Here is a 20,334-nt window from a genome sequence, read left to right on the forward strand (position 1 = left end):
AGTGCTTTGAGTGGAACAGTGGGATTACAGGTGAGCTATGAGTGAGAGAAGTGTAGGGGTTTTTTTGTTTGGTAGTGATTTTTCCTCTTAAAAGCAGGATTAGGACTTTCTGACATGCAAATGCCAGCAGTTTTTCTGGACCACCACCTCTTGATTTGCTGATATCATTGCTTACCTTCCCTCTGGGTTTCTTGGTCTCTTTCTGCACCCAAAGGCACACCTTGTGGAAGCGAGTCCAGAACGTGATCACTCCATTCCTGGCTCTCCTGATTGCTGTCATAGACAGAAATGGCAATCTGGAGCTGTTGGTCAGGCCGGCAGCTGAGTGGGTGACAAACCTGTGGATGTTCATCTTCAGTGATACAAAACTTCTGACTGTCCCTTACGGTGTGGGTAAGAACAGGTGAGCCACTGAAGAGAGCAGCAGGAGGGCTTGGCTGGCAGCACTGAGACCAGTCCAGCGCTGTCTTTAAATCCATACGGGAGATTAACACTGTTGGTTGCTCCCCTGTGCTGTGCCGAAGGCAGCATGGCAGTTCTTGGTGACTTCAGAAGTCTGTTCTTTCTACCTTATCTCCAGTACTCCTGGGCTTTGCTCTCTAGCTCTTGGCATGCTCACACTTCTTACCCAGCCCCTGAAGCCCACATGTCCTGCCATTACAGCCCTTTTGCTGGGGAATGCTTACTGAGTAAGTCCTGATGCTACACAGTTGGCAGGATCAGCTGTATTAATCTTTCAGTTCTTTCCCTTTCCCTCATCCCCTTCTAGGGCTAATTTCTTGCTTTCTGCAGCTTCCTGCCTCTGTTGTCTGAACGTGTGTTCCAGGCAAAAGCCCAGTGCATTAATGACCTTTTAATCTCGTAGCTCTCAGCCAGAGATAATTCTGGTGCAGAACAACATGATGGTGTCTGCTGATGCTGGGAATGAGATGCCCTTCAGCTGGAGGATAAAGGAGTACTTGGATGAGATGTGGTTGGAAGCTCAATACATCCAAAACACTGAAGGTTAGAGCCTGGCTTGAGCTTGTGGCACAGAGCATCTCCACCCATCTTCCCTGTAAACTCTGGTTTGTTGCTCCCATGCCTCTACCCTTCTGTGACCGTGGAGTCACCTTCAGTCCCTCTGTGCTCATATGAGCCAGCAGAGCTTTGTGCAAGTAGCTTCTCTTTGTACTTATCACTATTAGTCTTTCTCACACATTCTGTGCCCTCGTATTCAAAATGCTGTGGAAATGCCAAGAGCTAATGACAAGGTGAGATTCCATAAATACGACACTGGTGCCTGGGCTGAGAAGGCCTGGCCTCAAACCCCTTCTTAGTGCTCTGAATGAGGGGAGTGCTGTGTGCGTCCATATTAATTAGGTGTCAGTCTCTTTAGGATAGAAGCTGTGTCAAAGCCAGCCTCCTCCTAATATTCAGCTGCTCTTTGCATTCTCGTTTTCCAGACCAAGCTGAGAAGTTTGTGGATATCTTCCAGAAAACGGCGCTGGGAAAATTTATCTCTGCTCTGACTGAGGAAGAAAGGCAGATGCTCTTCCAGTGCTATATCACAGACTTTATTGTCTTGACCATTGGTGTGTCCTCCCTAGAGGAGCTGCAGGTCAGTATCTGGAACAAGAGCTGGAAACCCTTTGGATGGAGCAAAGAGCATGATGCCTGTGAACATGCCCCTCTATTTCAATCTTGCCTTCTCAATTAAAATCCCTCTCTGAGACAGACTAACAGCAAGGTAGCTACAAAGCAAATGCATTTGACACAATGGCTGCTGAAAATGCTGAGACCTTACTCAGAAAAGTACTTCCATAGGAGCACCTATGAAAATTGACACATCATTTAACACTATCTTTGTAAAGCACTGATTCTCATCTTTCAGAGAATTTTGCCAGGATTTCCAGTACAAAAAGAACTACAAAAGTTTTTGGTTTTTTTTTTTTTAGTTTCGACTTTAACTTTTTTCTAAACTTTCAGTGTCTGCAAATTGCCTTCTTATCCTGCATAGAAGAATGGAAGGCAACATCTCCCAGAAGAGAGGAGACGGTGCCATCCTTGCCTTGGGTCCACCTTGGATACAATCGGTTCAAGAGCCGCCTGCAGAACTTTTCTAGGATCCTGGCTGTGCACCCCCGTGTGGTTGACTGCCTTATTAACCAGGAAGGATATGGAATACCACATTCAGAAATGGTAGAGTCACTACCAGGCATTTTGTGATCCTCAACCCTGCAGAGCTCTGTCTTCACTGAATTAGCTAGTGTTCAGTCTCCTTTTGATTTCAGTAACAGTAAAGTGGTAAGCACAAGCTCATTCAGGATCCTCAGTATTAGGAATAATCTGCTATGTTATCATTGTTACTAGCAGGATTTCAAATAGGTTAGCCTGCTTCCACGTCAGTTAATAGGATGTGCTAATGATCTCAGCCATGACCATGAGAATTAAGGTAACCTAGCTGAAAATTATAAAGTAGAACATATGCTATAGCAAACCAGATTGAGAGCCCAAGGTTCATAAATAATTCTGAAATGCAACTGTTGTGTTATACTTACACTCTGTATGTATATCTAGGTTTTAGATGTGTTAGCTGCAATGGTATGTGCTGAAGAGCTGGAAAATCAAGTGGAGACAGCCTGTCCAGAGATCTGGCTGCAGAAAGTGAAGAATCTTCGTATGCCCATTGAATTTCTTTGTAAAGAGAAGTATTTACAGAGGAGTGGGAGTCGGTGCCATCAGCTGCTAAAAGAACTTGAGTACGTACCACAGATCTGCTCACAATCTTTGTCTTTTGTCTCGCTATTAATAAGAATATTAGTATAGCCTGAAAGCTGCTCTGGTGCTGCTTTTCTCAGATGAAGACTTTGCAAACCTTTCCAGGTTCCTACTAGGCTCGATTACATACCAAGCATCAAGAACCAGAATTATTTTTTTTTCTTCATCTCATGTAGAGTCTACCTCTAAATCTGGCAGTATCATCCAGTGCATTCCAGCTGGATTCAGGGGTTGTTTAAAACTCTCATGAGGTTCGTGATAACCAGCAATGCCTCCCCTTTTCATCCCATGTGCATAAAGAATGTGAGGGGTGGGGAACTTCACTGTATCCAAGATGGAGTCTTGTCTCTTGGAACACAAGCCCAGAGAGCTACCCCAGTTTCTCACACACCTTGTTTAGTTTAATCAAAGTGAAGAAAGTGTAGTTAATTGTGATTATTATAAATTACTTTCTTGACATAGAAGAGATGTGAGAAGGTCTTTGCAGAGGTCTTAATGGTGCTGCAGTGCTCTCTACAGGACAGGCACTGTGTTAGGTGCTGTTAACATGTTTTGTCCTTGACAAAAAGTCAGGGCTGATAACCAAAGGGCAAAGCAAGAAGTTGCATGAGAAATGCACAAATGCTGTAGTGATGAGCCTGAAAAGCGGTGGGATCATTAGACTGACCTGATACTGCACTCCAGTCATGCTCTCAACTCATAATTGTACTTTTTGAAATCACTCTTTTCTTCCCACAGAGTCTGCTGGAACCGGGTTTTCTCCATGTGTCTGTTTGTAGAACATGTGTGGTTTGGCATCAACACGCAGATGCCAGAATTTGAGAATTTAGTGAAAAATTATACCTTGCTTCTTGCCAAGGTAAGCAAAGATGTGATTTCACCTCTTCCCTGTTTGCTGCTCGTGGTAACATATTGATATGATACATATACCTGATAATATGTCTCAGGTATTAGAGCGGAGTCATTTAGCTTTGTCCTTTTCCTCTGCAGTGTTTTCAGCACGATTCAGACATGAAGACTCATCCAACTTTTGTTGCAGTGATGAAAGTACTGTGCCAATGTAAGGATGAAGTCAGCAACAGACTCTACAGGTAGTGACATTGAGACAAGTTGCAGGGTCCAGTAGGAATATTGCCGATGTTGCTAGCATATTTCTGGGCGTAAGACAGTGCTGCATACAATGTAATGAAAACCCAATAAAGAGTAATAACTTCCATTTTATTCTGCACCCTGAAGCTAGGCAGTTGACCTTACATTATCTCCTCTTGGTCTAGTTGCAGATAAACATCTTATTAAAGGCTTTTGCTAAGACAACATTGAAGCAATTGTGTTCATTACTGTTTCTGAATTACAGATATGGTCTGAAGTCATGTCCAATCTGCCTAGGAGAGCCAAAGGATCCAGTCTGCCTGCCTTGCTACCATGTGTTCTGTCAGAAGTGCATCAGAACATGGCTAGTACCAGCCCAGATGCATTGTCCATACTGCAGAGTTGCCATGGGCGATATTCATTTAAATGTCTCCGTGGAGCTCAGGTACCCCACCCGGTCCAAGGTGGAAACCTTGCAGTGGGGCTGGAGGAAATTCTGATTCACAATTCTGAAGTTGTCAATACTAGCAGAATGGTGGGGGGGGAACTCTGCTCTGCTCTTTCCGGAACTGGAACAGATCCTGTCTGTTTTCGCTGTGTTTCAAAAAGGAGGAAGTTGCCTTGGCCCCGTAAGAAAACTGTAGTTACAAAACGCTGTAAATCTAAAGCACTGTCAGTGGCTGAATCGGACAAGGGAACTGCTTGTCGCCTTGGATTGCTTTGTGATAGCTTAGCAAAAAAATCTCAGTAAATGTATCTGGCATCATATTGCCACATGTGATCTTACTTGTCAGTGTGATACAGCCTTTGCAGACAATACTACTGAAGTGTTGCACAAACGCAGCCTTTTGGAAAGCTGGAAAAGTGTCTCACTGTGGTGACTTTTGCCTGTGTCTGCTTTCCTTCATCCATTATTTAAGTAGTTCTGTATTTGAACATTGTCCTAATGCTTTTTACCCTTCCCCTAGAGATGCCATAGCAAGAAATGCCCTGTTCCGGCAGAGATGCAATAACTTCTTCATAGATGTGGTCACTACCATGTGCTTCAAGGACAATGAACCCCCTGAGGCAGAGGTGATCCAAGAGCTCCTTAATCTGCTGTTTGTTCACAGAAGCCTCATGAAAGGTTCAGGTGAGCTCCCTTCATCTTGATGCTCAGCCTCATGGAGCTGATTCTCTTGCCACTTTCTCTCACCTGCCAAACTTGCCTTTTTTCTTATCTCCACAGATCACCCCGCTATCTACACAAAATTTCTGTCCCCATTTAATGATGAAGTAGATGAAACTCCCATCATCCGCTCAGTAATGCTGAAGCTCCTCTTGAAGTACAGGTGAGCGCAGTCAGACAATTGATAGATGTTACACTAGCGAGTGGTTCAGCTTTGTTTTTCATGACCTCATCAAACCAGTCTGATTGTTCTCCTTGCTTCTGTGCTATTCATTGAATTTGAATCATTACAGGTGAAATTCATCCTGTGCCTTTGTATTAGTTACACAGTTTGGCTATGTTGCATGTAGCCTGTGTTGAAGTACTGACCAGTCTGTGCCAAGGTTTACCTAGCTATTTTTAACCTAAACCTGTGCTGAACACGGGTGGCTTGGGTAACGTAAAGATAGCTGACTCATTGATATGCTCTAAATCAGCAAAGCAATAGTCCTTATCCACAGACATTTAATAAAAAATGGTCTTTTTCATGTTTACACAGACCTCTCCATTCACACTAGCTCCTCCAGCCTCCCTTTGCAGTCAGTGCAGAGAAAGCCATTTCTCAAGTGCGATCATCTCCTAGATCAGGTGACTTATGCCCTAGAAATGCTAATTTGGCATTGTTGATGATAAAAACTTAGCTCAGACTGCAAAGCTAGAGGAAATCTGGCAAAACATGGCACAATTGCTTTTCCATCTTCCAGATGGATCCAGAGTGACCCCCACCTGTCACATGGACATAACTAGTAGTTCAGTCATTACTTAGAACATAAGTAGTAGCCGTCAGTATTGCAGTTGTGGTAAGAGGGTGTTTCTCTCTCCCATAGCTTCAATGAAGTGAAAAATGATGTGCAACGCTACCTGTCCCGGGTAGAGCACAACGAGATCCTAGAGAATAATGATAAAAAAGAGCTCTACCTGCTTTTTGTCAACTGCCTGGAGGTAAGAATGCTGGGTAGGTTAGAGCTGGGCAGTAAAACTGTTACAGGAATACAGAAGTCAAGAGTAGAAATTCTGTAATTTTAGGCAAGTTTCTTGTGCATGTAAACTAGCTGCCCAACTGGAAAGCCCTAAAGGAAGATTATATAAAATCATCTGGTCAGAACCTGCTCCCCAGTAACTAGCCTGGCTTCCCGAAGGAAGGTTGGTGTGTGTTTGCAGCATTATGTAAATTATTCTTTCACTTGGACACCTTGGACAGGTGTCTTAAGTGTTAAGTGAGGCCCAGTAAGACTCTAACCCAGGAGTGCAGCAAGCATGGACATTTCTAGTTGCAGTAGTCTACTACTGGACTACTTTCTTGTTTTCGCAGATACCTTGTTTGCAAAGCTTTAGATTATTATGCTGTTTGGATTGTTCCCTTTCCTCCCCTGGCATAACTTTTGATACTTTGGACAACTTTAAACAAACTTGACAGTAGGATAGAGGTTTCATTTCTTACAGTTTTCATTAAAATGGTGACTTTATAGGTAAGATCAAAATTTGCATTCTTGCTAAGGGAAAGACAGGTGGAGCTTGGAACGTGTGATGTGTGTTTCAGCATGTATGTGGCCAGTCAGCATGCTCATAACTCTCTTGCTCAGCTACAAGCTTAGGAAATATGGGAGACAGCTCAGGCCCATTGCTGAAGAAGGTATTTGGTGATGTGGCAGAGGTTTAGGATAAGCACCGGAGAGATCACAGGGAGGAGCTAATGGCATTGGGGTGGAGAGTGCCATGGGACATGAAAGTTTCGTGTGCTAACTACAGAGAGGATGCATCGGAGATACACCAACGCACAGGACATCTGATTTAAGTGGTTCTGCCACTCATGCAATATTCTGGCCCATCTTTAGGATTCCATGTATGAAAAGTCTGAGGGCAGCCTTGAATATGAGCATATAAACTATCTGGCTGGAGACAGAGGCTTTCCAGAGAACTATCTTCCAAAGAACAATCGAGAAACTCCTCAGGAGTCATCCGTTGAGTATCTGCAGGCAGTAGCCAAGGTTCGCTTGTACCTGAGTAAGGCTGCTGAGCTGCTCTTTGACTTGCATCAGCCCACAGGTAAGTCTAATTATTCTGCTATCAAATGGAAATGCTGTACGCAGAGCAAAGTCACCATGGGAGATGGGCTGGACACAGTCAATGCACCTGTGCTGTGCTAGAACTTGTTTTGATGCATGGCCAAGGACGAGTGCATCAGCTTTTTTCTTTTCTCTCCCATTAGGAGTGTCAGTCATTATTTGTCCTCTTTACCATGTATTAGAAGTGCTCTATAACTAGTAGCAAGGCTGTGCCAGTGACCCCTAGGGTGAAGGTACAGAGCAGTTGTGCCTTTGGAAGGAGATTTGTTTTATCATCCAGATGTTAACAGTGAAATTTTATATAGGACAAACTAAATTGAACTTTAATGAATAAATAAATAAAACATAACTGATGCTTCAGATACATGACTGCTGTAAGGCTTATTGTTTTATATGAATAAGAGCTTTGCACAGCTAAAAAGGATGATTTTTTTTTATTCAAAAAAAATAAGTAAAAGAAATTTTGAGCTGACTTACTTGACCTAGTAAAGGAGAACAGTGTGTGGAGAGTCTCAGATACTTACACAGACCATTAAGCATCAAAGTGTGGCAATGTAACTAATTCCAAGGGACTTCAGTGTCCAGCCCTTGCATTGAGGATGTCAGGCTAGCAAAATGCATCCCAGGAGATTTTTCTTAGGGAGCACCATCACCTTGGCAGTTGAGACAATGGAAAGCCATTATTGAGCAAGATGGAATTGCTCTGAGAATGAACTAGCGGTAAATGGAAAAACTTGTCCTTGAGACAAGGAAATGGAAGTAGACTATGTCATTCTCTGTTGAAGAAATTAATCATTGTCAAAAATCCAGCTGAGGAAACACTCTAGATAAGCATCTGAGGAAAAGAGGGCTCTCAAGGTCTCCTGTGTAATTAGTCAGTACTGGTAAAAGGAGCTTGGTGCTACAGCTAGTGCTGACAGAAAAGTTTTACAGGGTAGGATGTGGTTTTGCCTCACTTTTTTTTTTTTTCCCCTCCAGAGCAAGACCACGTAGAGGAGAAGCGGCGTTACTTGGCAAATGTGAGGATGTTCTGTAGCCTCTCCAAGAACAACTGGCATCGTGTTTACCTAGTCCGGAAAATTGCTAGTCAGTATGGGATTGAATTTGCTCAGAAGCTTGTCACAGATGCACAGTTTAACTGGGTGTTCCCGGTGGAAATTCTGCAACAGGTAAAGGAAAGGTGTCTCCTTGGAGAAGGCTCTGGTCTCCTCTTAGTCTTCAGTTTGTGCTGCTTTGGGGTGTCTCTACTGTTGCATGGCTTAGGGGACTCTGCAGCAGGAGCGGGTGTGAAGGTGACTTATTGGCACTCTATTGAATGGAGTCTGTTATAGCAGTGAGAAACCATTTGGGTTGCCATGCCTGCCTGCCTTCTCTTTGCGAAAGCTGAAATGCCGCAGTTCTTGGGAGGAAGAGGAGATTCTGCCTTGTCTAATGGCTGGTTAATGTCCACAGTGCTCACCATGGGCTTTTTTCCTTTGTAGGTACAAAACAGCCAGTCTAATCACATCGATCGTTACCTGGCATGTGGCGAGAATTACAGAGTCCTGCGTGATGCTGTGGGAAAAGCCATGATTGAGTGTAAGACTGAGGGTCTTCTAGAGGCAGAGAAGGTAGGGCATGTTCTCCTCGCCATAATCCTGTTGTGGGTTCTGCATGGCCAGTGTTTAAGCTTTATGTGTTCTTGTTGGCAGTGTCTCTTCCAGTGGAGATGCCTGGTTGCCTTCGCTTGAAAGTTACTGTGGCTTATGCTGGCAGACACACATATGTTTGCTTTACTTCCTCACCTGTGTTCTAGCATACGTAACTCTGAGGTTATTTCTGTTGGTTGTCTCATCTCGCTTTTCTCCCCTTGTAATCTATCGCAGCAGTTTGTTTTACAGTAAACAATACAGGCATCTTGTAGCCAGCTGATGGGAGAGTAGGCAGATAATTGAAGCTTCACGCCCCTCTCCTTGCCCATATCTGCCTAGCCTTGTGTCTTGCCATGCAAAAATCAAACAGGTGATCTCTGTGTAATTGTAACCTTTTTCCAATATGTATTTTGTGTATGAAAATCTTCAAGAAGAAGTTGGCAAACAATGTGCCTTTGAATGTCTCTACCATCTATTATATACTGGTTGTGAATTTTTTTTTACTTGCGTGTCGATTTGATTTAAAGGCAGGCACGTACAGGTTGCTGTCTAGTGAGATCGCAATTCCAACTAGATGTTAGAAGAATAAAATACTTGAGAGGTTTCTGATGTAAAACTCTCAATCAGCTTGAGAGCTGTCAGATACTCATTGATGGCTTGAACGGCCATTTCTGCACTATCCCCCTTTGTGCAGTGACCTTTACCACAGACCTGCTGAAGCCTGCATATCCAGTAACTTTAGCTGTGACAACTATTGCCTGTTCTCTGCCATGTCATCGATTCTTCTTTTCTAGGCATCTAGCAGCTCCCCGGCTGTACAATCTGCCCATCTGCTCCTGGCTATTTTCAGGGAGGTCACTGCCCTCTATGGAGTTAGTGACTCTACTCTTCATCCCAAACAGCAGGTAAGATACTTCACTTTGGAAGCTTGTGACAAACATGCTTCATTGATAAGGATGAATGAGACTTGAATAATTGGTGGAAGAGCCTTTTGTTGTTCTGCCCTGTTGTGGTTTAACCCCTGTCAGCAACTAAGCACCATGCAGCTGCTTGCTGACTCCCCCGGTGGGATGGGGAAGAGAATCAGAAGGGAACAAGTAAGAAAACTTGTCGGTTGAGATAAAGACAGTTTAATAGATAAAAAACCCGAAACAACAAAAAACCATACAACAAACCAAAAGCTGCGCGTGCAAGCAAAGCAAGGAATTAATTCAGTACTTCCCATGGGCAGGCAGGGGTTCAGCCATCTCCAGGAAAGCAGGGCTCCATCATGCGTAACGGTTACTTGGTAAGACAAACACGGTAACTCCAAATGTCTTCCCCCCCCAGCTTTATATACTGAGCATGACATCACATGATGTGGAAATACCCTTCGGCCAGCCTGGGTCAGCTGTCCTGGCTGCGTCCCCTCCCAGCTTCCCATGCACACCCTACCTCCTGGCTGGCGGGCCAGCGTGAGAAGCTGGATAGTCCTTGACTGCTTGGCAACAACTGAAAACTTCAGTGTGTTATCAACATTATTTTCATCCCAAATCCAAAACATAGACTCACACTAGCTTCTATGAAGAAAATTAACTCTATGCCAGCTGAAACCTGGACAGCCCCAAATATGGTTATGTCCTGATCTGAGCAGACTGGAAATGTTTTCAAAGCAGAGGCACCACAGCGTGGGAAGCAGCTGATAGTCCTTTTCAGTTTGCTGGGCAATATCACGCTGGTCTTATTTCTTTTAAATATGTGCTTTCAGCAAACAGATGCTATGACTAAGTTCATCCAGAACTCCCAAGTCCTGAATTCTCCAGACCTGCAGCACTTGGCAGCTTCTCTTGTGATGAATGCACTGCCATCCCTGAGAGTGGATCCTCAAAGCTTCAGCCACAATGGAGCACTAATTGAAATGGCTGTTCATACCACAGCTGTCTTGCTGTGTGGGCAGAACCCTATCCTGCAGCCCCTGAGGAATCTGGCATTCCATCCGCACACCATGGAGGTAAAAAGATTTAACTCAGATGGCAATTCAGCATATTGCTATGTTTTTCATGTATCTGCTGGATACTCTAACCTAAGCTTTCTTAACGTCAAAAGCATCAACTTACTGTTCTAGGTGTGAATTACTGATGTATGATTATTTCAGTGCCATTGGGATTAATTAGCACAACAAGCTCTGGACTAGTACCTTTTAAAGATAACGGTGCATCCTGAGCAGTATCAGGCAAATACTTTTGCTGGTATTTGATTGAGCAAGTGTGAAAGCAGTTGGCAGGTCATGCTGTGGAGGCCTGCGTGCTCTAGAGGATAATGACTCATGAAGCCCTAGGCTGTTAGGGTGGAGGGATCTGCTGCTCTACTTCTGGCTATCCAGGGTGTAAGGAAACATGGTACACACCAGGGTACACCCGGCCATCCCAAGAGGAATCCAGTTCAGGATGTCTAGAGAATACACATTCAAGTCTTAATGATATTGACAGTTCTTAAGAGTGGATTTTCAAAGGTAGGATTTGAAAACGTGCATGTACATCATCTGCATGACCTCTGCTTTCAGATGTCTCTCGTTCCCCATCATGAATAAGGAACCAGTGAGCAACTGCTACAGGAAAGAACTGATTTATATATTAATTTGTCACCTTTTTTTTCTGTTTCCTCCTTAGCACTCTTTTTTGCCTACAATGCCAGAAGATATAATGGCTCAGGCGAGGGCCTGGGAAGGAGTGGCCGCTCTGCGCTGGTACAGTAAGTGCTCCTCGCTGGCTGTGAAAGAACTTGAAGGATAATCCTTGGTTTTTGAATGAAACTGTTCCAAATGTGAGGACAGACAATCTCCTCAGCATGCATTATCCTTTGTAAATTAAGATTTGTAGCTACGGTTTATTGGGTAATGCACCAAAGTGCATCAAGCTTCTGTTTAGTCTCAATCTTATAGCTGGTTACAAAGTTTGAGAGTGCAGAAGACCTGCCCTGTTACTTCTGTTAAAGTGGTGGGAGCAGAAGAGGAGCGCTTTGCCACCTTCCTGGCCAGCTTTCAGTTTTCTGCTTTCTGCAGTAGGATCTTACTGCAGACCAGGAATTCAGGGGTGGAAGCATTCAGGCTTACCAGCCCATTTGGTACTCAGTAGCAGAACCTTTCAGGCTTCTGTTCCTTTTTTCTCAAGGAGAGGAGCACTGAAAACTTCCTCTGGTTCCTATGTGGGTCTATCACTCCTTTGAGCTTCCGAACTGGCAGTGCTGCTCTTTACATCTTGAAGCGTGTTTCTGGCTCCAAGATGATGGTGCCTATGAAAGGAAATAACGGGCTTCATAAATGTCTGTCTGATAATACTGTCCTCTTGTTTCTCTTTCTTGATAGCATGTCCAAATGGCCATCCCTGCACTGTAGGAGAGGTAAGAATTTAAGACTGGTGGGATTTTAAGCAGGTGGTGTTTTCAACAATAAACTGTTTTGTTTTGTTTACTGGTTTTAATGTTCTATTGCACAGCCATTCATTTTCTAAGCTGTATTGTTAATCATTTTGCTATTGTAATGTAAAATTTAGAGTAGCTCTGACACAGCTTATACCATAAATCTAGGAAAAGAGAAGCAGAAGTCCTTTGCCCAGTATATAGCATTTCTTGTATTAACCAATTACAGCTTGGATTTTTGTTTCTTTATCTTCTCTGCTGGAAAGGTTCTTACTCTGGAATTCAGTGTTCTCATTTTGCTTTTTGCTAGTGTGGCCTCCCTGTAGAAACTAGCCACTGTCTCGACTGTGGTGCCCGAGTTGGAGGGGAACAGCATAAACCACTGCGTGGCTTTCAAGAATTCCGGTATGCTTTGAGTCATTAACCTTCTCAGCACTAAATGATGTAGTACTTGCCTGTCATACTTTCAGGGCAAAAGATACCAACCACTTCACGCTGCTACCTGAAAGGTGGCACGTGGGATTCCCGTTAGCTCAGACATGGGCCTCTGCGGGGAAGAGTTAAGAGTGCTGGTGTAACTCTGACTTTGCAGAAACTGCCTTAGCATAAGATCTTGTCAAGCTGCTGGTTTAGGGTTTTTCATCTCCCTGCTCATCCAGGCTGATGTAGGTTATGTGGTTCTACACCAATGCATAGTAATAGCCAATATTTTATTAAATGGATCAGCATGACTGAAGAACTTCTACCAGCACTCCAGTAACCATAACTTGTGCGCCCTTGTCTGCGGTTCTCTGGATTAGCACTTACAGCCCTTGTGTAAAAATGTTAAAGTAACTAATTCTAACAGCCGTGGCTTCTCGTCTGTCCAGCACAGAGTTGGCTAATCTTGCCCTACAGGGCTGGATGTTGCCTCTTTCATAGAAAACATGTTAGGAAGGAGTGTCCAAGGAAGAGTAATCAGCCAGCAAAACCAAATTGGCTTATTTGTGTACAAAACTTACTGGAAGTCCTTTTTCCCGTGTAGCACTTCTAACTGACAGCTTTTGTGGCATTTGAAGAACTTACAGGTCAAAAAGACATTACTGGGTATCACAGACATCTTGTGTGTGTGTTTTGTCAAGGTAAAAATACTGTATATATACATTTCCCAACAGGAGTAATGAAGACAGAACTCAAACTGGCCACATACTTGGAGATGCACAACATAGAAAAACAACAGGAGTGTCTGATCGGGCCATGTCCCCAGTTGTCTTCGTTCTGATACGCTTGCTTACACATTTGTCAATGTTGCTGGGAGCCACAAAAGATCCTCAGGTATCTTCCAATAATAGTTCCAAGTGGCCACATGAAATGTAGTGAAACCTTTGTATGGTGCTGGTCCTTTTCATCATACTGCCAAATAACTAGGGCAGTCTCTCAAGATGCAAGACCCAAATTCACCTCCCTCCTTGCCCAGGAGTGATTTTTGGTTTCTTCATACACTTGCATGCATGTGTATACACGCATACCTGCCTTTATTTGTTCAAGTGGTAGGAATCCTATAGGATGGAGTTGAGACTTTCTGGTAAGAGTGTAGCTCTGCATGCTTTGTGCTTGAACTGGATGTTACTGGCTATGCTTATTCTTCACTTTTGTTTCTCTTTAGTCATTGCAAAAGATTATCAAGCCACCAGTGCACAACTCTGTGAGTTTCCTGCAGCAGCATATTCAGGAGGACTTGGCACAGTTGACAAAAATTTTAGGGAAGAGTGTGGATGAGACTATCAACATCCTTCATCTTGTCCTTGGCAGCTTCCTCAAGGACCCCCATCAGCACCCAGGCCAGTGTAAGGAAATAGCGCTTCTGCAAGCTATATCAGCGTTTTAAGAGCAGCAGTTACTTAGCTTCTTTGCTAACAGACCATTTCCAACAGGTAGTAGCTGAGCTGATGAAGACGTTCCATAAATTTGAGGCTTGTTTCTTACTGCAGGGAGTGAAGAATTTTTGGCTGTTTCCTTCTCTTTTGGTCAAGTACATGGGGTTTGCAAGGTTTGGTGGATAGCTCTGAAAAGGAATTCTTGAATAAATAACCTCATGACACATTGACAGAGCTTTCAGCTCACAAGCAGAGGTACCGCTCAAAGCACAGTGGCTCACACTGTATGTAATCTATATACTGCCCTCTAAATGACTACCAAGAAGAAGGGTGGCAGAGTGTGGTTCATGGTAGAATCTGGAGTTCAAGTTGACATGAGTCATTGTGTCATAGAGGGATTTATATGTATTAGCCATATTTTTAGTGTATGACAGCTCAACTCAGTATTTCAAACTCTGTTCTTTGGTCTGTCAATGATCATGGTCTGACTTTGAATAACTTTTTTAACCTTTATGGGTTTATGAATGACTTGTATAAATGTCCACATCATTCAAATGAATGACTGGACTGAAGCTTCTGAAAACCTGCGATCGCTGTGCTGTTTTGGATGACACTTTCCAGCTAGATTAAGATACTTGTTTAGCTTCTAGGACCTCTGTAATCATTCTTGGCTCGTCATGCTAACTTGCAAGGATGTCACATTGGGAAGCTTAGAGAATCTCTGCTTTTGTTTAACTGAAATATTGCAGATGTAAGAGACTAAATATTCCTGTTGCAGGGCCAGTTCAGTTTGATGTGCTCTCCACGAAGGAGAAGAGAAACAAATGGGAAAAAAATGTTGCACACACAATTATTGTTCCTGAATTAGAGGTGAGAAATTTGCTGTATAAAATTTCAGTAGCTGAGCAGTTCAAAATCCACTTATTTGGAAATCTGCTCTGCTGTAATATCTGTGCTACACTTCACCCAGCTATTCCTAAAGCCAAGCCATCTATGACACAACTGCAGGTTAGCTTTAATTTGTAAGGGTCAGCCAACTTTATTCTACCTGTGGAAATGAGCATCTGAGACTAGAGTTGTGCCATGATGATTTTCTGTTCCTGGAAAAGCAGAAAGGTCTTAGCTCAGTTGAAAGTATGTGTCCAAGTGAGCATGTGGTTGCCCCAAATGAATCCTGTCTGCCCCACCCCCCCATCAAACATAATCTCAAGAATGAGAGACGACCTGTGAGTTGGATGAGCTGGAGAACAAAAAATAACTTCATGGTATAAACAGCTGTCTTGCAGTATGTGTTTTACATGCCTTCCCAAGGAGTTAATCTTCTGCTTTGAAATACTTCTGTGTCAATTAGTCATCAAGCTATCAGGGAAATGTACTTTAGTGGAGGTTCAACATGGCAGGAGATTACCAATTCTGATATTACTGTTTTCTTTTAATGCAGGATTTGGATAAAACACTTCTGAAGTTAAATAGACAAATACAAGAGGATGACAGAATTTCTTCTAATCCAATAGTTAAAATAGTGTATGGTGACCCAGTCACTTTCCTGTCCCAGATGCCAAAAGACAGTCACATACATCATTCCAAGATGTGGAGCTGCCGAAAGAGGATTTCGGTGGAGAACCTGGGCCATGTGGTCCAGCAAAAGAATGCCAAGGACACTGTCCCTTTCCTTTGGAAGTTTCTGCAGAAGGTGGGTGTGACACAGGGCTTAGACTGCAATGTTCAGAAATGAGTTCACAAAATCACAGACTGGCTGAGGCTGGAAGGGACCTCTGGAGGTCATCTGGCCCAACCGCCTGCTCAGGCAGGGTCGTCTAGAGCTGCTGCCCAGGACAAAACCACTGTTTGATTATACGGTGTCTTTATTCTCATAACTTTCTATAATCTCAAAAATTGCACATGTGAAATATTTTCCTTTTAAAAGGACAACCTTACTGACAGGCCCCCTTTGCTCTTCCAGGAAACAGAACTGAGGCTGGTTAAATTCTTACCAGAGATTCTAGCTCTGCAGAGAGACTTGGTGAGGCAATTTCAGAACACCGCTGATGTCAAGCACTGCTCAATCAGAGACTTCCTCAATGAACCCCTCTCAGGTGAGACGACTGTGCCAAAACTGTAATTAGTGAAACAGAAAGCACTGGATAGTCGAGTTGAAAATGAAAGTGAAAATCTCTTGAGCTTGCAATCTTAAGTGCTCGTGTTTTCCTTTTAACTCCCATCTAAATGAATTGGAGACCTTAACCCTGGAGTTATGCTTGGAAAGCCATCAGTTGGCTTTAAAGAGAATTAAGCACAGGAAGATTGTTCACAAGGCTTGGCAAATCGGAGATAGGCAAATAAATCCCTGAACGCAGCAAGTGGGTATGTTGAATTTTTAAGCTCTGCTAGGGCCTGCCCAAAAGGTGGAATAAATGTCCTTCCCTTCTACTCATGGGCAGCATACAGACATTTTGTGGTAACTCCTTCAATTGTACTTATGTACAATTACTTAAATACTTTTCCATAAGTACTTAAAAATATAAGGGTCATGCAGAATCAGACAAAGGATCCATCCAGCTTGTAGCCTGAGCCAATAGCAGACGGTAATGGAAGAATATAAACAGAGCAAATGACTCAATTTGATAACATTAGAAAACTTTTTCATGTCTGTTTAGTCTCTTTTGATCTGTTTGAGCAGTTGCCTAAATTTCTTATATTTATTCTTTACATATATACAAATTCTTACATTACGGATTTTCATGGTGTTGCCAGTAAAAGGTGTTTCAGGGACTTGTGTGTCTGTTATTCCTCAGATGTGATGAGGGACCTGTTACAGAGGAGAGTGAATGTGTTTCTCTCTGTTTGGAACAAGCTGAGAAGCTCGCTGGACACCAATGGTGAGTACCTTTCTTTCCCAGCATTGTTCTGAGAGTGATGGAAGCAAGGGCTTGCTAGCTGTCAGAAAATGCTCCGCTGTTACTACCCTCGACAGTTCGAGTTCCTCCCATCAGTGATGCTGAGATGTATCCTCAAACCTTGGCCATTAAAGGTTTAAGATGATCTAGGTGCAAATGGAAGCATTTGTTTCCCTCTTGTAGTATTCTCACCTGAACTTGCTCCCTTTAGTGCTTACAAGTAATGGAAAGAGCGCTGCCTTTTTCAGGCTGTATACTTTCTCCTGACCTGGGTCAGCTCAGGAGAGGCTGGCTTGTTGTGGGCTGGCTCTGAGCCACCTCAAGCATTCTTCTCTGCCTTTTATTTCAGGGGAAATTAAGCTTCCTAAAGGCTACTGTGATGCTGACCTGACCCTGGACAGCAACCTTGAGGTCCTTCTGCCACGTCGGCAGGGGCTGGGCCTCTGCTCCACAGCCTTAGCCAGTTATCTCATCAGTCTGCACAATGACTTTATCCACTCGGTGAACAAACACATCAAGGAAGATGACAGGTATGTTGCTATTCCAGCTAGACGTTTTTTGGCCTCTGTTGTATTACCTGCAACCACACAACCAGCTTTCCCTGCCTCATAAAGGCTTCTCGCTCTAAATGCAGACTGTTTTCTCATCTGCAGGTACTTGATCAGTCCATCAGAAGTGGCTGACCTGCACGTGATCAGTTATGAGGTTGAGAGAGACCTGATTCCTCTGATCTTGTCCAACTGCCAGTACAGCATGGAGAAGGGAGGGCAGACGTTGCAGGACTTCGACCTGGAGAGGATCCAGCGGCAAGTCATCAGCAAGCTCCTGCAGGGGAAACCACTCATCACCCTGACGGTAGGACAAGGCAGCTAGCTGTTTTCTGTAGACAGCTCCTTGGCTGATGTTGGAGCCCTGCAGTGTTTCCTGCAGCTAGGCATGCACTGTCGCAGGGTTAGCAATATTACCACAGCTTTACAGCCATGGGTTTCTCTCCTGACAGGGAATACCTACCCTTGTGTACAGACATGATCGGAACTACGAACAGCTGTTTAATGATGTCAGGAATAAGCTGGATCAGGTGGGTTTTTGCATTGGAGGAAACAGGGCAAGCATGTGACCCCTGACATCCCAAGAAATGTCAGGCTTGTCTTCAGTCACTTGCCGTGTTGATCTTCTCTGAAGGCTTGTGCGCTAATCTCTCGGCATGCCTCGAATATGTGCAAACTGGCTTTCTTTTGTCAGTCAGGATTTACAAAGAAAAGAGATATAGTTAAGCATTTTCAGTTTCCTAAATCTGGGGCTCTGCTGTCTTCCATGACTTTAGCAACTTGAGCAGCAATAAGGAATGGCTGTAAACTAATATTAGCAACTCCTTTGACTTCATGGTTTTCAGAGTGCACTCCCCAGTTCTGTAATGAACACCATCAGTGGGGAACTACAGTCTTATAGTGATGTCTGTGATGCTCTGTCTGTCACTGAAATTACCTTGGGATTCCTGGCTATGGCTGGAGAGAACGCTGAAATGCTTCTGACTGACTACATCGAAAAAGTTCTGCAGATGGGTGAACAGACAAACCCTCATGTACTGCAGGTGAGTCCTGACAGCAAAGCTCTTATCCTTACAGGATAAAATCTGCACTGGTTTATACTAAATCAAGCCAGTTTGATCTCTAAGCCCAGCCAAAGTTCAGCTTGAAAAGGAATGTGATAGAATTCCCTCCCAACCATATTCAACAGCAGGAGGGAAACAATTTTCACTTTCCCTGCAACTCGTGTTTGCAAGGTGGGAGCATCTAATAGCTTATTGCAAAGCCCTACAGAAAGGTCAAGTGCGGGGTGTGCAGAAGGTCAAAGTCTTCTCTGCAGATCCAAGCTCTTCTATCAGCACCAGGGAGGAGAATTCTCAGTTGAGTGTTGGCATAATTAGTTTAATGCTAAAACTGAGAAAAGGGAGAACTTTCTGTTATGATTCAGCTGTCAGTGACACTGGCTTGCCTGGCGCTGAGCAGAATTGAAAATATCCCTTTAACTCTCAAAAGTGGTGGTAGGGGAAGGTTTTATCTTGTAATAATGTGTGAAAAGAGGCCCTTTACTGATAGCGGGCAAAAGCACTATGTTATGACAAGTACGTGTGACATAGCCCTATCACTTTCCCACTCCCTTTCGTGACACCAAGAAGACAGATTATTGGAGGCAAAAGGGGGAAGAGACAGAGAGAAACCTGTTGCAGATGGGCTTCTAAACCCAGGTTAAAAGGGCTTGATGAACTCCCTGTTCGTGTGCTCCTCTGCAGTTTTGACCTACATGGGTAGGGCAGGGTGTGGACAGGTTTCTAAATACATCCCTTACATCCAGGTTCACTCCATATACGTGTTTCTTTTAGGCCCTTAGACAATGCCACCTAAAGCACAACATAGCCCTGTGGCAACTTCTCTCTACCCGCAAATCTGAGCAGCTTCTGCGCCTCAAAAGGGTAAGGTACACTGATAACTTCAGTGTCTAATCAGTTGTTTGCTCGTCTCTAAAGTCGCTCAAATGTGTATGGTTGGTTGTTTTTTCCCCTCGCTGCATTTTTAGGATCCTTTCGTAGACATCTGTACAGTCTACAAAGCTGAGCTCAGTCCAGAGATTAACAAGCTCCTCAACACCTTCCTTGTCCACTCAAGGCTGGAAATGTTCCTGCAGGAGCTCCATGAGATGATCGTCCTGAAGCTGAGACGTGTCCAAGCTGTGGATGAATTCAGACCCACATGGAGGTAACAGACTTGTGCAGCCCAAACCAACCCACAGTGGTTGTTACTAACTTAAGCTTCTCTGCCTCTGAAAATTCATGTGATGGAAATGGTTCCCTTGGCAAATGACTGCCCTGCTGGACACAAAGCACAAACATCAACATTAAGAATAGGCAGCTAGTTCTAAGACATACTGCCTGTTTCTGGCAGGTATTACTCTTCATTTTACACAAGCTGTCTCGGGAACATTGCTGGAATATACCAGTAGCTCCTATTCATAAACACTAAAGATAAATACAAGCCCTTCTGCAGTCACTCAGAGGAGCACACTCAGTTTGGCCCTAACAGCTTGGTTCTGACCTGCAGCATCCCATTTCTGGGTTCTTTAGCCTCTATAAATCTGGCGCTTTAATCCTTCTCATTACAAAATACACATAGTAAAACTCAGTATGCCTAACGTTGGTGCATTCCTACCACACAAAAATACTCTGTGGCATTTGTAGTTTGCTGTACACCATCTATTAATACTACTTTTGCTCTTTGTTTTCCAGCCTGAAGGAATCACTCATTCCTTACCTTGATGCAAAAGAGTCAGAGTTAGCTACGGAGATGCAAGAGATGTTCCCAGATGAGATTCTTCTCTCTCACGCTACTGCTACATGGAAAGCAGCTGCTCTCTTCAAAAGAGAGCGTAGGGAAA

General features: G+C 43.7%; 1 protein-coding gene across 1 annotated transcript in view; it reads left to right on the forward strand.

Annotated features, from left to right (window-relative positions):
* RNF213 (ring finger protein 213) overlaps positions 1–20,330 on the forward strand; it is a gene marked incomplete at its 3' end in the record, with an annotated part of 51,931 nt that extends 31,601 nt beyond the window's left edge. The window contains 33 exon segments of the mRNA XM_010293831.1: positions 215–403; positions 866–1,005; positions 1,446–1,600; positions 1,969–2,181; positions 2,560–2,741; positions 3,499–3,619; positions 3,751–3,851; positions 4,115–4,294; positions 4,818–4,981; positions 5,078–5,180; positions 5,884–5,998; positions 6,892–7,102; positions 8,101–8,291; positions 8,604–8,732; positions 9,548–9,759; positions 10,144–10,156; positions 10,384–10,743; positions 11,402–11,483; positions 12,097–12,131; positions 12,460–12,554; positions 13,304–13,463; positions 13,795–13,975; positions 14,784–14,875; positions 15,447–15,698; positions 15,969–16,101; positions 16,801–16,884; positions 17,252–17,432; positions 17,556–17,757; positions 17,903–17,980; positions 18,296–18,493; positions 19,286–19,375; positions 19,480–19,658; positions 20,186–20,330. Coding sequence (XP_010292133.1) covers positions 215–403; positions 866–1,005; positions 1,446–1,600; positions 1,969–2,181; positions 2,560–2,741; positions 3,499–3,619; positions 3,751–3,851; positions 4,115–4,294; positions 4,818–4,981; positions 5,078–5,180; positions 5,884–5,998; positions 6,892–7,102; positions 8,101–8,291; positions 8,604–8,732; positions 9,548–9,759; positions 10,144–10,156; positions 10,384–10,743; positions 11,402–11,483; positions 12,097–12,131; positions 12,460–12,554; positions 13,304–13,463; positions 13,795–13,975; positions 14,784–14,875; positions 15,447–15,698; positions 15,969–16,101; positions 16,801–16,884; positions 17,252–17,432; positions 17,556–17,757; positions 17,903–17,980; positions 18,296–18,493; positions 19,286–19,375; positions 19,480–19,658; positions 20,186–20,330 — 4,966 coding nt within the window.
* Positions 20,331–20,334: the final 4 nt, after the last annotated feature.

The sequence above is a fragment of the Phaethon lepturus genome, unplaced genomic scaffold (genome assembly GCF_000687285.1).
Source record: "Phaethon lepturus isolate BGI_N335 unplaced genomic scaffold, ASM68728v1 scaffold2689, whole genome shotgun sequence".
NCBI classification, from domain to species: domain Eukaryota; kingdom Metazoa; phylum Chordata; class Aves; order Phaethontiformes; family Phaethontidae; genus Phaethon; species Phaethon lepturus.